Source organism: Teleopsis dalmanni, chromosome 2, assembly GCF_002237135.1.
Source record: "Teleopsis dalmanni isolate 2A chromosome 2, ASM223713v2, whole genome shotgun sequence".
In the NCBI taxonomy this organism is placed as follows: domain Eukaryota; kingdom Metazoa; phylum Arthropoda; class Insecta; order Diptera; family Diopsidae; genus Teleopsis; species Teleopsis dalmanni.
This window is the reverse complement of record NC_051847.1, coordinates 60,437,007-60,464,757: the sequence shown is the minus strand read 5'-3', so window position 1 is coordinate 60,464,757 and position 27,751 is coordinate 60,437,007. Positions and strand designations below refer to the sequence as shown.

General features: G+C 32.1%; 2 protein-coding genes across 2 annotated transcripts; one reads left to right on the top strand and one right to left on the bottom strand.

Annotated features, from left to right (window-relative positions):
- Positions 1–2,080: 2,080 nt before the first annotated feature.
- On the top strand, positions 2,081–3,174 carry LOC119684263 (kunitz-type serine protease inhibitor textilinin-3-like). Its single transcript, XM_038098265.1, has one exon. The coding sequence runs from the start codon at positions 2,392–2,394 to the stop codon at positions 2,737–2,739; it is 348 nt and encodes a 115-aa protein (XP_037954193.1). The 5' UTR covers positions 2,081–2,391; the 3' UTR covers positions 2,740–3,174.
- An 18,834-nt stretch (positions 3,175–22,008) lies between these two features.
- Positions 22,009–26,951, bottom strand: LOC119681253 (dymeclin-like). Its single transcript, XM_038094393.1, has 8 exons — positions 26,552–26,951; positions 26,338–26,484; positions 25,957–26,250; positions 25,793–25,897; positions 25,102–25,732; positions 24,547–25,044; positions 22,589–22,711; positions 22,009–22,519 (listed from the first exon to the last, which is right to left on the bottom strand). The coding sequence occupies exons 1-8, from the start codon at positions 26,692–26,694 to the stop codon at positions 22,370–22,372; spliced, it is 2,091 nt and encodes a 696-aa protein (XP_037950321.1). The 5' UTR covers positions 26,695–26,951; the 3' UTR covers positions 22,009–22,369.
- Between the last annotated feature and the right edge of the window lie 800 nt (positions 26,952–27,751).

The following is a 27,751-nucleotide window of genomic DNA, read 5'->3' as shown; positions in this document are numbered from 1 at the left end:
AGCACAACAGAGTTGAGGTTGCTGGTGGGATATTTAACGAGTCACCATGGAAACAGACGAGACTTCCAGTCACATTATCTGTGACTGCCCAGCCTTGATCTAGGCCAGGAAGAGGTAACTTGATCGAGAACTACTCTCCCCTTGTGACATTAGGAGGTTCTCAGCGGTCGACATTCTAGCTTTCATTTGGAAAGCGGAGTATCTTTTATTTGGTTAGAGTCTGTTGCAGCACAAAAGATCAATCATGGTCGCAATGCGCTAAACGGAACTAGTACCCCGTTTATTCCTATTCCTACATGTAATATACGTAAATAATATTAATGTTATTATTATTATTGTTAAATAGCCATTACAGACTTAATTCGCCTTGGCCACGTCCAGTATCCTTCTTAAGCCAGCCCGATCAGTTAGACCAATAATCAAAAGTTTGGGATTAAAAAAATATATTATAATGTAATAACAGCTTTGATATGCTTAGTGCGTTATTTCTATATGCTTAGCCTAAAATGTATAAATGTATCTTATATCATTTTACTCTTCTATTATATGTAAATAAGTTCGTCATTAAGCAGATTCAATGAAATTCACAAACTGAACTATATATTTTTCAAAGTATTTTTCTCTTATATAAGAAACACTGGTTTGATTAATATGCTGTGTGAATCAGAGACATACATGTGGATTTTTACATAATAACGCTACATAATTATATAAGTTGCAGTTGTAGAAAGCACGACGAGAGTGCCTCATTATCTACCTAGTTCTTATTTGGTACATGTGCGGCGCAGCTTTACTTCTCAAGGGGCCTTTTGAAGATTTTATTCAACTGTAAGACCTCCCATTAAACAGCATATTAAGCTTTTCTAAAGTTTCAAAGTGATTTTAAACCTCTGCGTTTTTCTTTTATACGGTAATACGATGGACCAATATGCCTTAGTAGATCGCTTTGGATTGTCGGTACAAATATGTACTAAACATGTTGTTTTTTTGCCATAAGGCCAATGTTGATTATCTGTACCGACATCACTAAAATAGTTTTATTCCAAACCTTTTTTATACAGCATATAATATTGTTAGATTCTTCATATAATAGGTTTTTATTAAACGGTATTTTATTATTCCATTGTTTAACGTTACGACTCTTCCAACAAATTAATATTTCCAAAACTTTTTTATGTAAAATCAATTCGTTATGGTTGTATTATCTAATTGAAACTCTTCATTAAGACGAGCCTACAATACTTTGAAATATAAAGATATTTCAAAAACATTGCATTGTGTATGGCTAACTCTTTCACAAGCAGAACAGTATTCAACCCCATTATGTCCTTTTTGGGTGAAATTTTTTCTATGAGCTCCCCGTGACTCAGGAAAAATTATTTCAATTTTGATCAAATTTGAGGTGATGTGACCAGAAACCATTTCTTCAAATTTTCTTATTATGTTACTTTCAGACTAGTTTGCATCTTAAAACTTTATAATAAGATTCGTATTTGAATCATAATGTCTCTAAACATTATGGGATTTTTTAGAATTTTATGCGTGTACTTATTTGTAGTACATCAACTGATAATAAAAAAAATTCACCTGAGAAAATGTACTCAGTAAACGTTTATGAGCCATCACAGTGTTGACTCGCTTAACAGCAACTAACTTTTCTCACTTGTTTAAAGCAAATAAGCCATGAGCAAAGCTAACAGGGTGAGGCTTAGTGTTAGCATAACAGAAACAGTTGTGTAAACAAAATAAAATCAAAAGCCAAAGCAAGATATATCCAAACATAATAAACCAAGACAGCGTATGGCCAATATGTGTGACGTCACAAATAGCCTTACTACACAATAAAGCAGCAGTTTAACAAGTGACGCACACGTTGACCACACTTTACGCGCACAATGCAGCCATTGTTGTCGCTGCAACAAATTTACCACAAACACTCGAGTGTGCAGTACGCAGTGCGGATGATTGAAACGTGCTCAAGACGTTGACGATTGACGGTTGCAATTGGACGTGCGATCGTTGGCTGTAAGTGTGGTGGTCTGGGATTTACCAAGAGACAACATCGAAGTTTCCAGAGAGCATAGCCTCATTTCAAGTGAGCATAAAGCAAACACCGCAAACTATCCATCGTTGGATCATTGAATCGTTAACAACCGCACGTCACGTCACATATGCTGTTGAAAACCGAAAGAGGAAAAAAAACAAACAAACGAATTCGCAATGTTGAGTCTCATATAAAATCGTACGTGGAGGCCGAATGGCATCAGTTTGTGAATAAACAGCAAAAGTGTAACAACAAAAGTTGGACTAACGGAGTTAAAAGTGCATAATTACAATTACAAAAATTGTTTCAAAAACATTCAAAAAACCATAATAGAAAACAATATCGAAATGCAATCGAACTGTGTGAAGAATTCAGTGTGTGCCCTCGTCGTGATGGTCGCATTAATTAGCTGCTTTATGCACACCATCGATGCAAGGCCAATGGATCTGTACGATGATGTTAGTGACTTCTTCGATGCAATTTCATTGGATGATGTACCCACATCTGGTCGTTCTGCTCCTGAAAGTTTTTGTCGTATGCCCGCAAGAAAAGGTGTCTGCCGTGCCCTCATACCGCGTTGGAGTTACGATCCCGTGAAGAAAGAATGTATTGAATTCAAATTCGGTGGCTGTGACGGCAATGAAAATAATTTCTCCAGCTATAAACTTTGCATGGATACGTGCCAGGGCATGTAAATCTCTACGTGAAGTACTTCTAGCTTCTAATTAATATTGCCAAAGGAGGGCTTTCATTAGCAATCAACTGCCTATGTTTTCATCGAATTCATTCAAATCAACATATTTTACAACAACGCATACAACATATTTTTCAATTTTCAAGCTTTAATTTTAACTACAATTTTATTTGTGATATAAAAAAATTTATTTCTAACTTTAAATTGTTCATTTGAATATGTTTGGAGAAAGTTTATGTTTGCTGACGTCATTGGAACTTGAGATTGAATTACAATCTTTGTGAGTTCAGCCGCTAAGACGAATAGAAGTGCAAACAATTGCTTTGATTGATAAGCAGTTTACAGACTTTTACATTTATGCATATTCAAGTGTACTATTATTATATACTATGTATTTATTTATTTTATATGTAATTAAAATTATTAAATAAAACATTTTAATAAAAAATATAAAAAATTTTTATTCTTAACTTATAGCCAAGTTTTATAAAAAATGATTTGAGCTTCCGTTTGTCACTAGGTAACCTACATACATACAAACGTGTTTTAGAAAGAATCTGGAACGATATATTTGTGATCTGATTTATTGTCGTTGTTTGAGCTTTTGGCAGTGAATTTCTTATACGGTTATGATATTTAAATTCTGATTAGACCTAATTATTCATCGAGGTTCCTGAAAAGTGCCTACTGTGGTGATATATTTTACATCCTAGTGGAACCCAAAGTTGGTTTCAAATTCTGTTTGCGACTGCTTTTATTAAGAAAATATATTTCAAAACAAAACTTGAATAAAATTTTTGAAACCTAATTAATCGTCGAGATTCCTAAAGTAGGTATAAAAGTGCCAAGGCTGTTGCCGATGAATTTTTTGTCAAGCACTGATGAATATTAGATCCTAGTAGAAACTAAAGATGATTTCAAATTATGTTTACTACTGCTTTTAATAAAAACATAGATTTTAAAAGGAAACTTGGACGAGATTTTTGAAACCTAACTAAGCTTTGAGATTCCTAAAGTAGATTTAAAAGTGCCTGGGCTGTTACCAGTGAATTTCTTGTCATGCAGTGATAATTGTTAGATCCTAGTAGAAACTAGGAGTGTTTCGAATTCTCTACTTGTGAATGCTTACTCTAAAAAGTAACATTTTAAAACGAAACCTGAACGATTATTAATCGTCAAGGTTCCTAAAATATATATAAAAGTACCGGAGCGTTTACCGGTATATTTTTTCTTTTAGGGTGATGATTTTTAAAAACTCGACGAATCTTTAAGTAATCAAATTTTCATAACAAAGTGAAACAATGCCTACGCTTTTACTGGTAAATCTTTTGTTATACGATATTTCAGATTATAGTAAAATGAATTCAATCATAAAGGTTTTTGCTATAGATGCAAAAGTGGGTTAGGCTTTGACAACACATAAAGACTGACCATAAAGACTCTTTATGCAATTTTTATTATACCTGCGAATTTCTTTTTGTGCAATATTAACTTTAAAATCCACCTTTTCTTTTTATACACAGAATTTGTGTCAATGCTTAGATCCATTGAATTCTTTATGTATTTGATTTTGATGTCGTACTTCATAGTTCTATGCCATATGTCAATATTGATTTAAGTAGAGTTCTTCAATAGATAGTTTGTTTTGTGACGATAACTAGACATTGAGCTCATATAACTGAGTTGATTAATATGATAATAATAGTAAATTACAACTGTTTTCTTTTTTATCTAAACATATGTTTACGCTAAATAAATATATATTTTTTTGTGTAAGTGTATTCGTAGGTACTTGCTACCACCTTAAAATAGTTGTCCGGTGTTGAAAAACATGGGAGAGCTCTTATGTGAAAAGTTTATGTGACTCGAGTTGATTTGAATGAGTCCGAATATTTTTAATAATTGGGTAATTGGATTGGGTACCACTACTGAACATGAGCTTATAGATATTCTAATCGTAACATAAGGTAATGTTGTAATAGATGTATCCACAGAGGTGAGCAAATCAATTGTATAAATATTTCAAAAAAGTTAGTTCAAGTTGGATCTCTGGAATGATGTTAATACAAGTTTCATACTCTTTTGTTTACTTTAACTACAAAGAAGTGGACATTTATAGACCACTTTAAGATGAAATAATATGAATAAAGTAGCATTTTTTAAGGTCATATGTATACCTATCCATAATATCTCAAAATAGTGCACAATCAAATATTCCTAATTTTTCATTGCAATACATACGGTTCTATAAGTTCTATGGATTTTTTAATAGTTCTAAAGTAAAGAAAATGTGATAATAATCCATGGTTACGCGCCCTCAATATATATGAATATATTATAATATTATTTCCTTGAAACAAAACAAAAGGTCATTAAAACAAATCAATCGTCTGTCAATTCACATGCCTAGAAACTCGTTATAGATCTATAACAAAAGGTTAATAAATTCAATTAAATACCCTTCATTTAGCTAAGACAACCATTTTGATTCACAATCCCCGTAATTGTGGGCAGAAAATTTGTCATATTAAAACCAGTCGAACTCATTGATATATGCAAGTATCAATGTTGGATATATTGTTGACTGAATTAAAGAATATAGCATTCAGAACCTTAAATCTGGTTTTGTATAAGCCTGCACTTAGACACAATATGTATACCGTTGTCTCCTCCTCAAGCACCTTTAGACAAACACTACAAGTAAAAGCTGGCAGCATGTTGTCCTATAGCCCTATAGCCCAATGCCCTGTTACTATCAATATTGGCTTTTTAGGCCACCTTTCTGTTATGAAATATTGTGATATATTACTTCTTCCACACTTTTAGAGAGGATTACCTGTCACATGTTTATATAAAACCCAATAAATTTGCCTAAGCGGGCTTGGTTCTATAACATCATGACTTCCCACCTAAAATTATTGTTGATAAGCTATCGATACATAGGCTAACATAGCTTAGGGAGATGCCATATTTAAAGAATTTTTATTTATTATTATGAGGGTTAATTTGGACTTAAATACTAACGATTTACTTTTATACACTAAGATAGAGGTTCTACATTTGGAGTATAAAGACCACCTGACCACCGTTGTTCGCTTGGCTACTGAAGAAAGAGTGACCCAATTTTTATTAGCCCTTCATATATGTACATATATATATGATATGTAGTTTATCATGTGTATGTCATATGATATGTTGTTTATGACACATATATGTAATTTTTTCAGTATGTTCTACTAATATACATAAGTAACATTTATATATTGACACTCTATTGAATTGTTAATAGTTCATAGAACTTGATGTTATTGAAATGTAACATAGAATATCAGAAATAAGTGAAATGAAATCAATTTTAACTAATTATTTATTCATTTATAAAACATGCAATAAATGCATGCACAAATGAAATGTAAATGTTACAAATTCGACTATTTTCAACTATTTTCATGAATAATAATAAATAATTTAAATTTATATGTTTGATAATAAATATTTATCTATGATTAAAATTACAACAAAGGTCATTTATTAGTATAACAATCGAGTTGGGTCTAGGTTAACTGCTAACAAAGTCGAAAATAAGTAAATCAGAAAAAAAGTTCAAGCCAAACAAGACAAAGTTTTTAAATAAATAAAAATTAAAAATAAATTGACCAAAAATATTTCAAATTTAATAAAATAAATAAACACAAATAACACAAAAAACAATAAAAACAATAAAAACAACAGCCACAAAACTAGAAACAAATTTGCAAACTGTGCGAAAACAAACAAATCAGGCTAAATTTCAGATAACAAACAACAATAAATTTGACAAAACGTGAACGTGCGACTGCAACAACAACACTGCTTACAACAATTATCGGTACCAGTGGAGCTGGGAGTTTGTGTAGAAGTGCTTTGTCGGACGATAAAATTGGAAGCAGCCACAATGGATTCTAGACCAAACCGAGCCACAGGCAACAGTGCGAACGAAGCGCTTGAAATTAATTTCGAAAATTAAGTCCAAAAGCGAAAAAGGTGTTGAGTTGTGGGTAAACATTAGCCACGGGCCAGTAGCAATTAATTATTTTGGGTTCAATTTTGTATGCAAACAAACCGAAAACTATTGTTGTTGTTGTTACTGCTGTTGTTGATAGATTTGACATATTTCGATTATTATGCAAAGTAACATTTGAATGAAAAGAGCAAAATGACGCCAGCCATTTTCGATATCGAAAATGTACCGGAGAGTTGGAGAGATCAATGACCTTTGCACTTCGTGTGTAGCTTAGAGATTGTAAATGCTAATTTAGATTTACAACTGCAATTTTATTTTATTAAAAAAAAATATATAAATTTTTAATCTATGCAACCATAACTGTCACTTTTTAAATTAAGTCAATGTGGAAACGGTGTTTTCACTGAGTTTTATTTCAGCAACGAACTTAGACTTAGACTTCGACTTCGACTCAGACACAGACACAGACTCCAAGCGAAGTTTTACTACATTGTTCGACATTTACTTCACTAATTTTATGTTTTTGTTTACATTTTATTACCTCTGATTTGTTGCTATTTTATTTTTATGTTTTGAATATATTTTTAGTGTTGATGTCATTTAATAAATTTTGCATAAAATATGCAAAATATGCACAAATTTTAATTTTATTTTGACGGAACGATTTTTTCGATTTTTCTAATTAGGCACAAGTTGTCATAGAAATCGAAATCTGTAGAAACTAAAATTTGACTTAGTTTTCGTTTAGTTTTGTTGCCAACTTAAGCGCACTATTAATGACATTTTTATATATATTATTCAAATTATGCAATAATCATAAAGAATAAATTAATAGTTTATATATATATAAACTGTTTTATTGACAATTCTACGTCAATCGAAAAATAACACGTTGGTTAAATGATATACTACATCTCTAGGCTAGTAGCATTTTTTTTTTTTTGCAGTAGGTGGAAAGCATCGAAAGCCACAGTGTGAGACTCGAAGCCTTCGTGGCTTTTAGTAATGAATGGAGAAGATTTCCACAGCATTGAGGAAACTCCAGTAATCAGGGGAGAGAGATGTGAACATACATTAAGACCGAAAAGTTTTCGGAAATTCTCATTTAAAATTCGCGCGCTGTATATTTTTCGATATTTTAAGTTTATGTAGTTTGGCAGCAATTAAGGACAATTACTATGCCAAAAATGAGCGCGATCTGTCAGACAGTTCGTTTACGGCAGCTGTTGAAACCAATTCACCTCAGTAGTGCGTTGCGAAAAAAACAATGGAAAAAAATATTGAACAAAGAGTTTGCATCAAATTTTGTGTTTCGAACGAAATTTCGTGTGCAGAATCGTTGCGAATGCTACAAAAGGCTTATGGGGAATCAGTTTTATCGAAAAATCAAGTTTATGAGTGGTACAAAGCCTTTCAGGACGGTCGTACGACCGTCGAAGACATTTCGCAACGCACTACTGAGGTGAACTGGTTTCAACAGCTGCCGTAAACGAACTGTCTGACAGATCGCGCTCATTTTTGGCATAGTAATTAAGGACAGTGCTGCCAAACTACATAAACTTAAATATCGAAAAATATACAGCGCGCGAATTTTAAATGAGAATTTCCGAAAACTTTTCAGTCTTAATGTATAGGCTTAATACTTAGCAAGCTATGTTCATCTAAGTCAGAAAGCAGGGACGTAAATTGGGGGGTAGGGTTAAAGCGTATACACACGGGTGAAACTAGTGATAAACTTTGTGACTACAGTCACGAAAACCGTGGTTATAAAGGAGATTACGGTCGCACTTATGGAAGTAATTGAACAAGTATTGGGGGGTTTGTAGCGCAAGGCTTGAATGAGGTCGTTATGGATGGTAGTTATAGCATTTAATAACAAAGCTTCAATTTAAACCATTTATATGTATTGTGATTAAAGCAATGCAATTGTTATTATAGTCAAATCAAATTACTAAAAAGCGCTTGCCTTCTGGCTTAATTAAGCTTAGTCCAATATTTATTAAGCCTCTTGCTTATATTTCTCTCCCCCAAATGCCTGACAGGCTAGCTGACGAAGGCTACTTGATGCGACCAAGAACGACTCACGTCTGTAATGGCCAACTAAGTAAGTTAGTAATTACTGAAATGAAATTTCCACATTGCTGTGGAAATCTTTTCCATTCAGTTCTTAGAGATGATTTTAGTGGGTTCAAGTTTCACACTACAGCTTTTGATGCTTTTATTAGAAATATAAATTTTTGATCCTTAAAAAATTCTTTTATAAAACATAATGCCATAACAAATTATTGCCGTTTAACTCTATCGGTTGACATTAGCTCAAATTCATTTCAGTTCTTCCTATAAATTTGTAGCTTCCATTTATGTCTTTTATATATCACTTAGACTTCGCGTTTCTGGTGTCTTGGGAGTAATAATCAAAAAAATTTTAAGTGATATCTTCTGCAGACCTGCGAAAAATGTAACTAGTCCACTTCTATGTTTAAGTCAATATTTCTATGGCGGTTGCATGGTTTTGAACCATGATTGAGTGTTTGATATTATGTATGACAAAATGTGGCAACACATCGATTGCTAACACCTTGTGGGAGTTAAGCGCCGTTAGTGGTCTTACACCACTTATAACTTGTACACAAAGGTGATTTCTTAATTTCAGTGTTGAATAATCTTAATTTTGCGCGAGGAGAGATATTCGAAATTATCCATATCTTTTTAGGGACTCTAGTGGCTCCAATAATTTTTGTAATTTTTTTTATATTCTATTGAATGCTATCGTTGTAAAATAGTTATCTATTTTACCTATTTATAGTCTTAATTACTTGAGCTGAAAAATCAAGAACTACTCGATATTGCATTCTGTATCTGTATCTTTCATTGGAGCATAGGGCCTCAATAAACCCTTTCCATCTGGTTCTGTTTTCCGCCAAAATCTTCACCTCATCCAGGTTTTTCTGGACGCCTCAATTTCCTTTTGCAATGTGCTTCGCCATGTGTTGGGTATAGCAATAAGTTGATATTGTGTACGGTTCTCAACACGGTCCGAACTAAAATGAGTGTGTGAAGAGAATCTATATGTTAAGTTTGAAATCCTCCTATTCAAAAAATATTGAATTGCTCATAATATCTGTTAGATTCCAACTTTTAAGTTAATAGAGCAACTTGGGGTGCTTGAATAACTTAAGTAAAAAGCAATATCTAAAACACTTTAGTGAGTAGTTTAACAACAAAATATATCGATACTGTATAGCATACACTTTAAAAGACTACTTTTAAAATTTATTTTAGCTGGCTTAGAGTTAATCAGATTAGGATGATGATCCTGCATTTCAGGATTTGCTTATACCAAATATTTCATTGTGCTGGTGAAAACAAATAATTTATTTCAAATTACTTTTTCACTGGATTTCATTAACAAAACTGTAAAATAAACTAATTCCAATATACGTCACTTGATAATTTCATTACCAAAAATGTGTCTCATGAATGATTTAATTTCGATTGCTTAGCGGTATTTGCTAAAATTGAATGAATTTTGCAATCCAAATTTACTATGAAGTTGCGCAAGCAAACCTATTCACACCTCTAAGGAAAACATTGAACAATTGTCATGACTAACATATCCACTAAACAAATTGTTAAATATTTATTTTATTTTATTTTTTAATATTTTTTTTAATTTTAAAATAATTTCATTTACTTAAACTCACGTCACGTACAAAATCTTCGACCAACAAACTTCCAAACTTTGCTACGTGTGCCGAACGCGACTGAAAGAAAAGCATAGGTCAGGAAATTCCAATATTTTTGGATTTCGTCATTTCATAAAAGTACCATTTTAATTTCGGGACTTACAAATTTCCACATGATTAATAAGTAAATCATTTAATTGCACTTGTGTGAACGTTGAGGCGAAAATAAATTTTCTTTTAAAATATTTATCGAAATGTGGGAATTCTTATATATAAACCCATTACCCATGGCTGAGGGTAATAAATATTTAATTCCAACTATTCAATTAATGCCAACAGCTAATAATTGGGTTCAATGTATCTTTTCTAATACTTTTATTTACATTATTTACATTTTCCAAAGTGTCATTTACCTCTTTTGTTAATAATAAAATGTGTTGTTGTTATTGTGTTATTGTTGTTGTGTTATTTATTGTTTTAAATTGATTGCATTCGAACTGAAGAAAACGTGCCACAATTTATTTATTACGAAAATGCCTGCAAGAGTACAAATATATGTGATCAAATTTGTAACTAACATTTTGCATAAAAAAGCGGGAAATTTCAAACGAAACCTATTATTACAACGATCCACTAAGCCCCAAAAAGTGTGATACATTTAGTCTATGACAAGATTTAGTACTCATGTAGTTTTTTAAAATAATTTTTGCTTTATAAAAATATTTTACATATAAAGTTAAATGTACTTCATATTATACTAGTAATCTTAAACATATAACGACACATTGTTCTGGTGTTTTCTGCTCAATGTAATTTACCGAAGCCTCCATTGCACTGCTCTAATATATCATTAGTTCTAATAGCTGATAGCTCAATTCCCTAAATTTCAAAATGTTTATTGCAAAGTCAATAATAAAATATCAACACAATAAAATTCTTTATTTTATTATATTTATTTTATTATTGAATTTTTTTTATTATTTAATAAAATAATATCATAAAGAGGTTTTTCGAACTGTAGTGAACTACAACAACAAAAATTCATTTTATATTATTTTAATTAATTGAATTTTTGGCTGACCAAACAGCTGTTTCGAGTATTGGCAAATACCCTTATTACTCAGTGGTCTTGGAAATAGTTCTAGTATTTAATATTATTCGTAAATAATTTTTTGAGACTGCAAGAATCAGAAATCGAACTCGTGCCCTGCCAAATTTAAAACTCAAAGTCAGTGCTCCTTAACCAATTCACCCAAAGCCGTACTTGATTTTTATGTTCGCAAATTTTCTGGAGTTTTGTTACTTTGCTGTGAAAGCTTTATTAACAAATTTACTTGCTGTGTTTATATTAGAACAAAATCATAAACCAGCTGTAGAATAATTGATTTAATTAATTATATTTTTATTATTTTTAATTGTTATTTTTCAATAAAAAATATCAATATTCTTTTTCTTATATTTCTCAAAATCTCACAATCTCTAGTGTGTAAAAAAATTTCAACATTTAATATTGTATTTATTATAAAAGAATATTCATGAGTTATATTCTGTCCTATAAGAATGAAGTGAATTTAATCTGCATTTCCAAATAAAAAATTAAACTCCTGGAGCAACTAAGGCCCTATGAGTCAATTAGTCTCACATCTTTTTTATTAAAGCTAGCATCCGCATGCAAACTAAAATAGAACGTAATATGACTGTCATAACTACTTAGTTTACTTACTCCAAAAGCAAAGCCATTGAAGTAGTACTACACAATCTGGTCAACGCATGCATTCGGTTTCAGTGCTTTACTGGGTATTAAACAAGCAATTCAGAATGCCTGAAATGAGTCCTTATTCAGTACCTTCACCTAAAAAGATATTGAAAATAGCGTACATAGATATAATATTAAATGGTAAAGTGAAAACATAACTACCAAACTACGAAACACCACTGTAAGCATCAGTGTGCCGCATCAGTGCGGCACTGTGGTCAAAGTGAGGTTTCCTTGCATGTTATGGACGCTAGATGTCGTTACTAGTTCAGAGTAAATAAGGATAGCACAGTTTACACAGATAGCCTGGCAATATGATAAATATCATGACACTTCTACTGCTATAATGCAAGCGGCCTAAGCGAAAAGCAATCTTTACAATTCGAATCAGTAGTGGAGGCCTGGTCGCAGATTCTACGAAAAGCATATGGCATGGGTAGCTAATTTATAAGAGATCCTCCCCAAAGTAATGCAAAAGTGTTCAAGGGGGGAGAAATTCAAACGAAAAAGTCGGTTTGGCGTTGCATAAAACATTCCACCTTCTTACTCACCACATAAAAAAAAAAGAAAATAAAAGAGGTTTTAAACTGATTAAGGAAGTAAGATCTAAATATAAATTAAAAATATTATTATTATATCAATCTCTAGAAAGTACAAACTGAGTATTTGGTCTCTCTATTTAGTTAGGATCGGTAAGTAGCGACCATAGGCCATGGTCGCTGGATACCAATACCCCGTTTATACTTTCTCATAAAAATATTTAAATTTAAAAAATTTAAATTAAAATTTTCATTAATTTATATACGCATTTTCGCAATATTGCTATCTATTTAGTTTTTAAATATAACCCATAACCTTCCTGTTTCATCTAACCATATTTCAAAAAAATTTAATTTTATCGGCCCAATAGTTTTTGAGTGTAAAAACAAGAAATACATATATTGAATATCAATAAACGTAAAATAGATACATAACTTTATTTAAAATAAACAAAAAAATCCCCTCATTTTAAAGAATACGTATATATTGTTTATAGTATTCAAATATCAAATAATCTCGCTAGTAATTAAAAATTATTTTTGTCCTACGACAAGAAATAGAAATTATGAATAAAAAGAGGAAAAGAGTTAACAGGAAATGTTCAAATCCAATCTGATTTTTTAATTTTTAATCACTTTAAATCATAGCCATAGAGCTATGTCGAAAATCGCCAAATAACCATCATCAGTGACCTCTGGAAACATTTATGTGTTTAATTATCCGGACAAGAATCCTTCATTTCCGCAGAATTGACGTCCTATCAGCCTGCTCCCAACTATGGGGAAATTGGCAGAACGAGTAATCCTGACTAGGCTTAAAACAGCGGTGAATGCCCTAAATATACTTCCTGACGAACAATTCGGGTTTAGGGATAATCTCTTCACGTAAGCAATACTATGTATTCGGTTGAAGAAATTTTTGAAACAGTTTAGCCACTTTGAAATAATCATCTCCAAAACCAAAGTTTCGAATGTCTCAACGGCTTGTTCGGACGGAGAAACACGCTCGCTATTCATTTTTTCTTAATGAACAAGAAAAAGTTATTGGATGCAAATTCGGTACTGTAAAGCGGATGATTCACCAATTCAACGCTTGGAGTACTCAAAAACTCTTTTGTGGGAACTCACATTATCGTAGTGGAGGATGTTCTTCCTTCGACGATTGGTTTTCCTCAATTTTTTCAAGACGTCTGCCAAACGTATTATTATGTACCACTCAGAATGGACCGCTCTACGTTGTTCAAGTGGCACAGTTGCAACATGATTAGTTTTCCTACAAAAACATACGACACAGTTCTGTTTACTTTGGTAGACTCAAACAGAGGACTGCTGGTTTATTTCGGGCTTATAGGTGTAGAACAATGATTTTTCATTTGTTACGATATTGTAGTTTTGTTTCGAGATACCTCAGCCGTATTTTCTCAGTAGTTTCTTGCACGTGCAATCCACACATGCTACTCTTTCGACTGACTGTCAGATTATGGGGAATACAACTGGAACAAATCTTTTTGACAGCTAAATGTATATGTAAAATTGAATATATGTTTGTCCCACTAATGTCCAAGGACACCTCTATCTCTCGGTGAGTAACATGCCGATCCATCTCAATCATTTCTGGCATTACAACGATATTTTCTGGTACAAAAGCCGTTTTTGGACGACCTTCACAATTTTTCGTCATGAAGAAAACGACGATCACGATTAAACTCATTGAACCAGCGTTTTACAGTCACTAGATGTGGTGTTTCATTACCATTATGTTAATCGATTATGTCGAATTATGTTAATCGATGCATTCGTTTCTGTCTAATCCGGGACGATATTCGTAAAAAATATCACACGATAATGTTCATTATTTAACTCCATTTTTTTAATACAATAAGCCCGCGTAAACTTAAACGTTATGATGAGATTTATGGTAAAAAAATGTCAAACTTTCAACCAGAAATGTCAAAATTCGTCTGACAATAGTGTTACCGATGTGTGAGATTTAAATTACAGCCTACGTATAATATACTTAACATATGTAATATGGTATGTAATATATATGAGATATATAAAATATTGTAGAATAGGAATAGGAATAAACAGGGTACCAGCTCGCAACGAAGTGGACCACTACGACCATGGTTAACCTTTTGTGCTGCAAAAACCAGAATGTCATTCGTTGAACCTTCTAATGTCAGAAGGGGAGAGTAGTTCTCGGCTCAGTGATCTCCTCCTGGCTCAGATCAAGGCTGAGCAATCACAGAGATTGGATCCGCTTCTAAGCAAAGTCAACAATCTATCTCTTCGGACAGACCCATTTTGTTAAGATGATAACGCTGTAGAACAACATCTGCTAAATTCCGTTACCTCACTGCAACGCAATTTACCTTATATCTCTCTAACAAATAGAAGTTATTATTTTTTTGTTTATTATTATGTTGAGGCTAGTTGAATCAGTAAACCTGAGCACTTTTACTCTCTATTAACTGCGAGGTTTCTTCAAAACCCCTCTTTACACCTTGACTAGATTATTGTTTATCACTTCATCAGACTAAGCAATAATTGATCTCAGATCTGCATACCTCCCCGAGGAGCCTATAACCATTCTGAGATTTGATAAAGCGGTGTTGGTAAGTCTGTCAGATTTCGTAAATAATTTCAAGACTCTATCCTTTATGTATTTTTTTGATGGGATCAATCTTGATGTCTCTGAGGATGTCATTCGTCCTAATGTACCATGGAACTTTGAAACGGCTTCTCAGAGCCTGGCTTTGTGCAATTTCTAGCTGGTGAATAGTAGTGTTTGAAGCTTTGCTAAACGCTACTGTGTAGACATCAATCCATATTTTTACATATAAAAAAAGGTCTCAAATCAATAATTATAATAATAATAGTAAGTAATTTTTTATTTTTAGTTTAGATAAAACTATGAAGCATAGTTTACTAAACTTTATTCTAGTAGGCGGTAGAATAAATCTCATGATCACAACACTTTATATACTATATATCACACTAGGGTGGCTCAGAAAAACTAAAATACGATTTTTAATGAGCGCACCCCCTAGGAATATGCCATTAACCTTAAAAATGATATTCCCAAAGTTTTGGAACAATAGGATTAAAAATGACGTTGCGCCACTCGAGCAAAGTTGGGTTTTCAGTACAAAAAACAGAAATTTTTCAATTCAAGGTCATTTTTTATCTTTGTTACTTGTTTCAACAGTTATTAATATATACTCATTTGATAGATAATTAAAATATCTTTTTAATAAGATACGGATGAGCAAAATCGGTTAAAAATTATGCGCAAAACACAATAATTAGTTTAGCGACTGTGCTCTGTTTTCTATTTCATAACTTTTAGCTGGCATGCACAATTACGTAATAGGTATATGCTACGATTTAGTTAATGATTTATAAAAAATTATAACTTCAAGAAAACTTTTTTTTTCAGTAATTAATATATTGTGTTTATTATGTTTTATAACATAAAACTGACTATGTGAAGGATAATTTTTATGATAATGTTCGACTACTTGCAGAACATATTGTTTTTCCTCTTCATATTTTGTCAAACTCGAATTATAATCCATCATAAGCCTAATTCCTCTTTCTATACAATCATTTATCATATGAAGTCTGGCACAGAATTCAAGTGCATCTCTATAATCTTGCGTCTCCATCCATGGCGAAGGATCGAAACTGATAAAACTATTAGATAGGCAAAAACGATCCAAGAAATTTGTTATTTCGTCGGTCACAAAATCAATAAGGTTCTTTGAGAAAAATAACTTCATTAGTGGGTTCCCACTCTTTATCTAACCAGAGATGGCTGAGAGCTTGGATCTATGACCGGTAACTCTCCAGTTACTATCTGTGCAGATGGCTCAAAGATGGAAGTCGGTACGGGAGCAGGTATCTTCTCGAAAGATATGCAGATAAGACAGTGTTACCGAATCCCTGCTACTTACAGCGTCTTTCACGGCGAGATATATGCTATCGAAAAAGAGGCCAACATTAGACAAAAAAGTACAATTCGTCCTTCGAATATCACGATTTTTGTAGATAGGCCGCACTGAAAGCAATTGAATTTAAATTCCAAGATAGTATTAAAATGTCGCGATTCACTGATGGGCATCCAACATCATAAGGTCTCTCTTTGTTGGGCATAGTACATTTCGAATACTTGTACATAGCAATATTGAAGGGAACGAACTAGCAGATGAGATGGCCAAAAGAGGTTCTGAACTGCATACAGGAGAGGCCGACCTCTCAATACATATACCGATATGTAAACTGTATAGGATAATAGAGGAAATCAATACGGTGACTAACAATTTATAAACTAACCGCGAAGACTGTAAGGTCGCTAGAATCTTATGGCCTAAGTTGGACAAAAATAAAACGAAAAGCATTTTAGGCTTCAGCAAACCTGCAGTTCGTGTGCTTTCTGGAGTACTAAATGGGCACTGTGCCATTGCGCCGATGCTCCAACGGTTGCGAGTTCCAACAAGTGGATTATGCAGGAGTTGCTAAGATGAAGAGGAGGTAAAATCTATCAACCACTTCCTGCATCTCTGTCAAGGACTTCAAACAAGGCTACTTTAACGTCTTGGGGATCCTTATTTTACTGGCGTAGAAGAGATAACGAAAGCAAACTTATCGGATCTCCTCAACTTCATCTGGAAAGCCAAATGGTTTAACAAGGATAACAAAGATTAGCAACTCGCATCTCCTGGTAAAATTTTTTGAGGGCATCCCAATGGGCAATATATGTCTCCGAGTAGAAGTGCTGACAACTGTCAGCCTTCCGAACATAACCTTATCTAGTATGGGTTAAAATTTTCACACATATGCTCACCATAAAAATGTATATATCTCGTACAAATCATCCGAGTTATATGTAAATTGATCTCTTAAAATAAACATTTTTAGTAAGTACATGATTTTCGCCATCCATCGAGAATCTTAGATGGCACCTGGGCGCCACAGGAATCGTTCTGTCTGCGTTATCCCAATTTTGTTGAACTGTGACTAAAGATTCAGCTTCCATTTTGAGACAATTTCTTCATCGAATTTATTCCAATTAAAATCAATGGAATTTTTAGCCGCTCTTGCTTCGTTTGCTAAAAGGATACTAACTTCAGTCATACTCCCTGTACGACTATTTTCTCTTTACTTACGAAAAAATTCTTGTTTTGACTACATTTTCAATTCTACTTAAATGTCTATATAAATTATTAAGTAGAAATGTATTATTTTTATTTTTTATTTATGTTTCTTCCGTTTCTTGTAAACATTTGCGATTGCATTGTGCATGCCAGCTAAACGGTATGAAATAGAAAACAGAGCACAGTCGCTCAACTAATTATTGTGTTTTGCGCATAACTTTCAACCGATTTTGCTCATCCGTATCTTATTAAAAAGATATTTTAATTATCTATCAAATGAGTATATATTAATAACTGTTGAAACAAGTAACAAAGATAAAAAATGACCTCGAATTGAAAAATTTCTGTTTTTTGTACTGAAAACCCAACTTTGCTCGAGTGGCGCAACGTCATTTTTAATCCTATTGTTCCAAAACTTTGGGAATATCATTTTTAAGGTTAATGGCATATTCCTAGGGGGTGCGCTCATTCAAAACTTCATTTTTAATTTTCCCCCTTATAACGTGAGCCACCTTAATATCACACCTACCCATAAGCAAAAATAAAATATAGTTTTGATACTATAAGTTATAAACTTCTTTGTATAGGACTTTGTACTTAACTCTATATGTAGATATAGATATATATACAAACTGCATATTTCTATAAAACTAAAAAAAAAATAGTTTTAATTTTAACTGCTTTACTCTCTCCAAATATTTGTTCAGTTCCAAATGCACATCTTGCATGAAAATGTTCACTCGCACCAAAAAGGCACACTAATGAGCAATTTCCAGAAGTCGTTCATGAACCTCATTTACCTGCATTCATACGCAACCCACCATTATTTTTGCCATTGTTATGCTGCACAATGAATGCACATAAAATATGTGTTTTCCAAATACAAATTACACTATTTTTGTTGTAATTTATCGTTTTGTTGACAGTGCGTTGTTAACAAACACTTAAATTAAGAGCTGCGTCCAATAAATGCGGGCTAAAAAGGTTTATTGACTTCTGTATTTAGATACTACGAAACTATTAATAGCACAGCAATATTAAATAGAAAATTGTAAAAGTATTTACAGGGTGAATCCCAAATACAATATGAAGAGGTTAATTCCCTCCTCAATGCCGTCACTGATAACAGCCAAAAAACTACATAGATTAATAGCACGTACATGTATTTCTTCAATGATCCCTTAACTTAACTTCATCTCTTAACTTCATTATCTGTATATTATACGACAGGTTCTAATAGGTTTGGTCCTAACATGTATTTAGTAATATACTTTTGAATTTTATAAAATGTAATTACTTGAATTCAAGACATTCTTACTTATTTACTTACTTATTTGACCATAACAACCCGATACCGGGTTTCAGACCGGATGTAGCTGTCAGATGCTGTACATCCATTTGGCATTCATTCGAACCGAATAATATCTAAGGTATCCTCAGGTATATCACTAGTCAAAAATAAATTATATTCAGATTATATATTCACACCATAAACTAAAGGCTGAAGGTTTAAATATTAAAGATAATTTTTATTGTAAATTTAATAGCACCATTCCCCATCCCCAGAAATGATCCGCCCTTTGAAATAATGGAGTAACGAAACTTCGTAATATAAACCATTATTTTTAATATGAAGTTATTTCGACCAGAAGTAAATTACAACAATAAAATTTTATTATTTATTAATTAATTGAATTTTTGGCTGACCATACAGCTGTTTCAAGTAGTGCCAAGTACCTATCATCAGTAGTCTTAGAATTATTTCTTATGTATAATTGATTATTCGTAAATAATTTTCGAAGACTACAAATACCAAGGGTTGAACTCATGTTTTACCAAATTTTTACAAAAAAACTTGTCGCTTTGCATTATCTTAACCTTTATGTGCTCGGGATATTTTTCCTACGTTGCCGGTCGGAAGTCTACATTTGTAGCAAGCAAGTATGTTATGAAGAAATCTAGACCAACATATTAAAAAAACACTTTTAGACAGATTATTTTAATTTTACAGACAATTGTACATATTTATTATGAAAATTATTATACAAAATTTGGGTAAAAAAGATTTTAAGTAGCTTTTGAGGAACAACATTCACCCAAAGAATATGTGATTGTTTGTACGTCACACACTGGTTTTTATGCACCAACTGCAAATATTTCGCGTAGTTTTCCTGGCTTTTTAGTTTGTTTCTCTCAAAATTTATTCAAGTATCGAATACGGTGTACAAAATTAGACCTTTAGTCGCTCGAATTGGACCAACAGTAGTGTCATGAAACACATTGTGAGCAGTAGTACGACCTACTTGATTAGGTATAGTTTTGAACCAGACAGTATTATCTCTTGACACAAATGTATCAAGATGCTGCATAACGACCGAGGTCTCTTTGACATTCATCACATAATCAAAATTTATTTCGAATAATATACCTTATTCTTGCTCATATTTCTGAATCACCTTTTTCACCAAGTATCATTTCATTCTCGGCGTCAGATTCTTTAGAATAGAAACCAATCGCAACACTTACAGCACCAACATAAACGTTGCTTGAGCTGGAACTTGTATGATGGTCAAGTGGTACATGATCATCAAACCATTCATCGCTAAAAACTAGTACTCCTCTTCCTCCTCATCAATCTCGCTCAGTAATTTGTCAATATATTGTCGCCATTCTTTTTTCATAAGCCACTTCCAAAAAAATGAAAACCTGCAAACATACTTACTGTTTAACAACTCATAGTGGCCGAGTTGAAGCACGTTCAATCATATTTTCCAATATTCTCATTTTATTTTACTGCTCTATGTTTCAAATAAACTATTTCATTACCAAATTAACCAATCGAAAGCGGATCGAAAGCATTACATTGTAATCAGATTGAGCATAAGCAGAAAATTGATTACAGCAGTATGAACTGCGCTTCCTAATCCTCCTACTGTTGCGATCTAAACCATAAAATCATGCATATATGTAAGTACAAATATGCAGCAGAAGTATGTACAAGTAAACAGAGAATAAAATAAATTACAAAGGAACATGTTTCTGCATGTTGGAACTAAAAAATATTGAGCTACATAGATATTTAATATGAATTTTCATATAAATTATATGGTGACTACAAATGTAGACTACCGGCCAGGAGGTGATCATTTTGAAAAGTTGGGTCTAGGGCTTAAATAAATTATTGTTTTGATGTTGTTAAGTTTAAAATTAACTTAAAATTGATTTTTAGGAAACTACTAAAAATCTCGCACCCTGTCGTTGTGCAAAATTCGTTTTTATAAGACTTTTTCGCACAAAATGCTACAAATGTAGACTACCGAGCACATAAAGGTTAACAATGTCTCTGCATCCTGGTTCAAGATCACACTGAGGCCAGATATCCGAATCTTCAGTAGGACTAGAATATGTGCTAAATATTCTGTTAATTTAAAACAGTACAAATTAACAGAACATATAAATTATCAATATATAAATAAATAACATGTATGCCTCCTAGAACATAAGCTAGATACGATATATATAGTCATAAAATATTTACTTAAATTACCAAATAAGTGATTTCTGGGTATCGATCCGACGTAGGAAATCTTCAGAAACATCTCCGTATAGTTTCATACCAGAAATACGGAATTTGAGCACTCCTCTGGTGGTACGGTATTTATATATGTCCACATCATTTTAACATAAATTAAAAATTCGAAAAAATTATCTGGCTCCACCCAATCGATAAACAATGTCAAATTTTAAAAATGTATAGATAAAAATCTTTAAATGTTTTGCATTAAATTTATTATATAACGTAAATTTATTATATATCGTAAATTTATTATATATCGTAAATATATTTTATATGTTATTTATATATATATATCATCTTTTGTTTGTATACATACACATTTTACACAATTATTACAATATTTTTAATTGCATTATTATATGTTCACAATCAGTATTTAGTAAATTATATTAAATATTATTGTTTCAAAGAGAAATTTATCGAAAGTTATTTTTTTTTTGTTATATATTGAAAAATAAAACTGAATTTAGTCGCATGTTAATTTTAATCTTTTTTAACCTAACACGGTTTTAAATATAAATTTTTTATAGTATATAGTTAAAATCATTAAAAATTTGTTTTACAATTATAGTAGAGAAGAGGATATATAAATGAAGTGGTAAAGATTCTAATTATAATAAATATACTAAAAGCAAAAAATTTTTAACAATATATTAAATCTTAAAAATATATACAATTTATATAAATTAATATCTATTAGATCTATAATCTAATAACAGTACTAACGCAACGTTATACTGTCACAACGACAAGCCCAGCATAATTCTTCTTATTTTCCACTTAAATATATAAACGCTTATATTTATATGAAAAATAAAAAAAAATTTCTGATTTTTCTAAATGGAATTTAAATATATATGTATTATATATATTTTCTACATTCTCCTTGAAGGGCTTTTAGTTGATGTATATTAGCAAGCAATTTCAGTGGTCACACCTTTTATACTCTCAGAATTGAAATGCACGCAACCGTATTTACAGACCAAGGTCCAGACATATGGAATGAAAAACTCTTCAGGTGCATCCTCTTCAACATATTTAAATTTTAAATCAGGAAATTTCTACAAGAAAAAAATATATAAATACAGAATTAAATAAAATAATTTTATTATTGTTAATAGATTTAATACCCTTAAACGATCACTAGACCATTGGCTAGCTCCTTTTGATATAACTTCGAAGACCTCATTGACACCCAATTCCCCACGTTGTTCCTGCACGCGCTGCAAACGTGATGAAAAGAAACCAACGACCTGTAAAGAATTATTTTTTTATATTATATCTATATAACAGTTTTAATTCCTAATATAATGACTACGTTTTAACAAACAATGATCTGGATCTTCTTTGCGAGTCACAATTAAAAGTAGGCAACGACGCCACATATACACCAGCTGTTTATATATTTATAGAATAATGTTCTATCTTCTATCTCCTTGTTTTCATTTGTTTCTCCTAGAATTGGTTCTGCTCCAAATTAAAGTCAGTTTTCTAAGCCAACTCGTTCACCAATTCATTGCCTTGAAAACTACTGTTTGCAGATATTCTGATTGAAGCATAGTTTTATAAGACACTGAGTGTCTTCCAAACCAGTTTACAGTTTAAAAGCTTTAATAGTTGCTTGATTACCAGGTTTCAAGCACGGCCGGGTCTACGTCCCGGTGCCACTCGTCAATCTCGACAATTAAGTGCCGTTTAACAACCCCCAAACAGATTTTACAAGCAGGTACATATGTGTTTGTTTTGGCATTTGTAATCATATTGTAAAACCGTGCATGTTATCTGCTTTTAGATTCCAACGGGTTACCAACAACAGCATGTGACAGATAACACGAAAGAACGTGTAAATACGACTGCATGGGTGTGGATATGATCATTGGATATGATAATTACACTTTTGTGTCTTAAATTTTTTGGTCTGTCTACTTCAGATATTTATAGCACAGATTTCTGTTTGGAATACTGGAGGATATTCGGTCCTCTGATTTGCTGATTCCTGCACTCGATCCATGTTCAGTTTTGGAATCAGCTGTGTTTTCATGTTTACATGTTTTCATACTGAACCTTATCATATGAAAATGTCGCATTGCAAACATTTTTTATTAAATACACATTGCACATATATTCCATTTCGAATCAGAATATTAACCACCTCATAATTTCTTTTCCATTTTCACATTGTTTGCTGTAAAGCGGATAATACCTCAATAGCTATTTTGAATTATTTATCAAAGTCATATATGACAGAAAAACAATCTTTTAATAGAAGTCGATAAGTACTACGAAAACACAATAACAACAACTATTTTTAATCAATTGAAATAGCCATACATATAGCCATTCATCACCGGTAATATTTGGAAATATTTATTGATATGGATGATTCATGTAAACCAAAACATTTTTTAGTGTTTTATTTATTGGAATAAGCATATACTATTTTATTTACTGCAATAAACATATTTTTTTATCAATTTTATTATTCGCACACCTCAAGCATATCATAAATGACGTATAACTTGATTCATTCGGTCAAAGAACACTACAAAAAATATTTTCATAATTCTCGAATGACGTATTATTATTTATTTTTGTTTGGGAACTATTATACCATTATAGAATAATAATATCACTTTGTCAAACAAAAACATCTGGTAACAATAACATACCCTATAAGTTTTAAAACGAACCTTCCCACCTTTAACACTTTCTGAAAATAGTAATATCCTAAGGAACTGAGGAATTGATACTTTTACTAGAAAGAGCTAAATAGTGAAAATAAATTTTCAATCATTTCTTCCATGCCATCATTCTGAAGGTACAAAAAAAAAACTAACATTCGACCTAATAAAATTTTTTGAAACTTCTTGAATTTTCTTCATTGTTGTTGTTGTAACGCGCTGGGACCTACTTGTGAAGTGCTTTTGGGAAGTGTCGAACGGCAGGTACTTGATCGTCGCTGGCGACGAATAGTTCTGGGACATAGAACAGACCGTTCTTGCTACATCTGCATTTTTTTCAAGCCCAGTTTTTTTTCGATTTCATATAATATTAACTTAAACTTATAGTTGCTGAAAAAGTAGCTTACCATATCAATATTTTGTATAATATCCTGGAAAGCATGATGACTGCGAAAACCTTCAAATACGCTACGTTTGTAGAGTAAAGTATACACCAAATTCGGACAATACACTAATTGATTCGAAAGGCAAGAGTTTAAAATTTCCAATACCATACGCAAAACCTCTTCCAGCACAGTCAAGTCTTGCAGCATGTCTTCCGGTGTTGTGGATACATTAACGAAAACCGAATTATTGACAGGTTCTTTTAGTTGCGTATCAAGGCGTGTATGTTTACGTGCTAAAGTCTCAAAAAGTGAAATTAAACGTTGCGCCACATATGGATGTAATGATCTAAATTGTCCAGACATATTAGCCAATGCAGCTAAACAATTTGTATGCAAATATTTATCACGCATTTTTAGCATATTATATTGTATAGTACGTATAACGACTAAAATGAGAAGGCCTCCTAAAGATATTTCGGATATGGTGCGCTCTGTGTACCAGCTTATGTTTTTTAAAATCTAAAAAAAGAATTCTTTAATAAAATAATATTGTATAAAAATTAATTTTTTACTTACTATTGTATGTACGTTTTTATTAAAACTATCGTCCTCACTCAATATCAATAGCACAATCAATGACATGTATATATGATGAGAAGTGCTATCAGGTGCATGGTAGAGTGTTTGTAGTATTGGTATCACTAAATTTTCTAAATCATTTTGCGCCATAACATATCGATAGAAACGTTCATTACGATGTAATAAAAGATAAAGCAGCAATGTGGCTTGATCTATGGTCACAATACGGCAAAGTGTCTCATATACGGCAGAGAAATCAATTTGAAAACTGGCGCTGTCCTTTGGCGAATCTTTTGAGTCAGCGCAATTAAATAAGCTAGTGCGATACGGATTATTCTTAGCAGAACAGTGATTAGTTAATATTAATATAAGTAGAAGACTTTGATTTGCTAATGGATAGTAATCACGAAATTGTGGCGATAGCTCTATGTTGCTATTGCCGGTTGATTTTAATAAATCGGGTTGTTTACGAAATGAAAATATCGAGAGTAAAGATTCAGCGATGCCAAACACAAATGAGCCAGCCGTTGAGGAGCCAAACATAGTACTTGGCACTTCTACCATACGCGAAACAAAATGTAGCAAAGCAGATGTGAGCACATTGGCATGTTGACATTTATAAATAGTTCTGAAAAAAAATAAATATAAACAATAAATAATAAATAGTAAATAATTTAATAAAACAAACCTAAATATTATGGATTTCTCAGTCGGCTGTTGAGTGAACAAATGCACAGATAACAGTGTTATAATGGTGTTAACTGCTTCCAAATGTAAGTGATATGTAAATTCCCTAAAAGTGAAAAACTTAATTAAGAATAATTAATTAATTTAATTTGTTAAAAGACATACTTTACGGGAATTACTACAATTAAATTCACTATAGCGTCTATAAAAGTTTCGAACTTGGAGCCATCAACTACTATATTGGTTTTTGTTGTATCTTCCACAGCTTCAACAGCAATTGCTGTGCTTTCAGGTGGTGCACCAGCAGCTGCTGCTTCCTCCTCAGCGCGCAGTAGTTCGGCATTCGGTATTGCTTCGAAATGTTGTAATAACTGAAATTCTGAACCAGTTTCTATAATATATTTCACTAAGCAACGTATAATAAACAAAGCATTAAATGTCTGCCAAATATGTCGGTTACTAGAAAGAATATTAATATGAAAGAATATTAATATGGAAATAATATTGAATTGAATATAATTAATAATATGGAAAGTAAATATTTACCTCTCCTGATCCGACAATGACAGTAGTTCAGATACTTTTTCTAGAAAAACTGTTATAAGCGAACCCAGATTTCCTGTCTTTAGATTATTACTTAAAAACGATTGACACAAACCCTCCAAACGTGAATCTAAATTTAATTGATCCTGGCTACAAAGCAAAGAAAATAGTTGAAAGATTATTTATGTCACGTCACTAATGCAAACATAGTTCCTACCTGTTTTCTGGCATTGTGATATGATAATTTAATATGCCATTCCAATAATCCACATTTTCATAGGGTATATGTGATCTTCCAACGAAACGTTGCAGGTACTCATTAGCCGATAAATCGGCGTGTCTGCTTACGTTGATTCCCATTACTCACAACAGTGCCAAGCACCCAACCACAAACAACACCAAAAACGACAGCGACTTCTCAGTGACGCTGTTAAAATAAAATAAAAATTGCTATTTCGCTCGATTCCCTCAATTAATACATTTGTAGTTGCTCTAGCTCTAGCCGTCTTTTTTATTTACAAATAATTTTAATAATTTTATGATTTGTCGGCAAAAATTTTAGCTTATGTGGAAAAATAATTTCTACGTCATCGTGTTTGTAGATAAAACAGATAATACAGTTGATTAACAAATAAATAGCAAAAGATGAAGTGTCAACAGCTGTTTACAAACAGCGGCGTTTGTACAGCGGCGATTATACAGCAGAAAATAGCAACTAATGCCAGCGGCTGTAACTGTTGACTTTTCATCAAGTATTTTAATTTTTAAAAAATTTAATTTATATATTTTATTAATTTAGGCCGTGTGCGAGTTCTAGTAAATTGAGGTAAAATAAATTAAAATTTCCTAGGCATTTTTTGCACTGCACTTATGTAAATATTTATTTATTGCACTCATATAATATTATTGGTTAAAAGTTTTTAAATTTATTTATTAAACATCTTATAAAATTTTCACAATGGTTACACCTAATTTACCTAATTTTTATCTAATTTACCGTGCTAGAAATTCTAGTTAATACCACCATTCGCTGTCATTCCGTCCTAATTATTATTTCCCTCAATTTACCATCAATTTACTCGAACTCGCATACGGTTTTAAGGCTTTTTAATACTTAATTAATTGAAATTATATTCGTAAAATTTTATTTAGATATTGATGTTCACGTCATATGTAAAATTGCTTATGCTCTCAACGTAAATTCAAAATTTCACACCGTGAGTAAAAGAGTAAATTTATCTCATTTAAACGGTTTTGTTCATTAAGGTCGCCAATGAGGTTAATTTACCATACAAAGCGCTTTTATTTGAATGAGCTCATTATAAATAAATCAACTTAAGGCGAAAAATGCCAAATGCAACCCTTAAAATAAATTTCCCAAAAGGGAAATTATCGAAGTTTTAAATATTTGTTATAT

Excerpts from the sequence above, each read along its gene's own strand:
- LOC119684263 (XM_038098265.1), top strand. The coding sequence starts at position 2,392 with ATGCAATCGAACTGTGTGAAGAATTCAGTGTGTGCCCTCGTCGTGATG.
- LOC119681253 (XM_038094393.1), bottom strand. The coding sequence starts at position 26,694 with ATGGGAATCAACGTAAGCAGACACGCCGATTTATCGGCTAATGAGTAC. Across the intron at positions 26,251-26,337 it reads TCATTGTCGGATCAGGAGAG|TAACCGACATATTTGGCAGA; the intron begins GTAAATATTTAC and ends TATTCTTTCTAG. Across the intron at positions 22,520-22,588 it reads GGTCTAGTGATCGTTTAAGG|AAATTTCCTGATTTAAAATT; the intron begins GTATTAAATCTA and ends TTTTTCTTGTAG.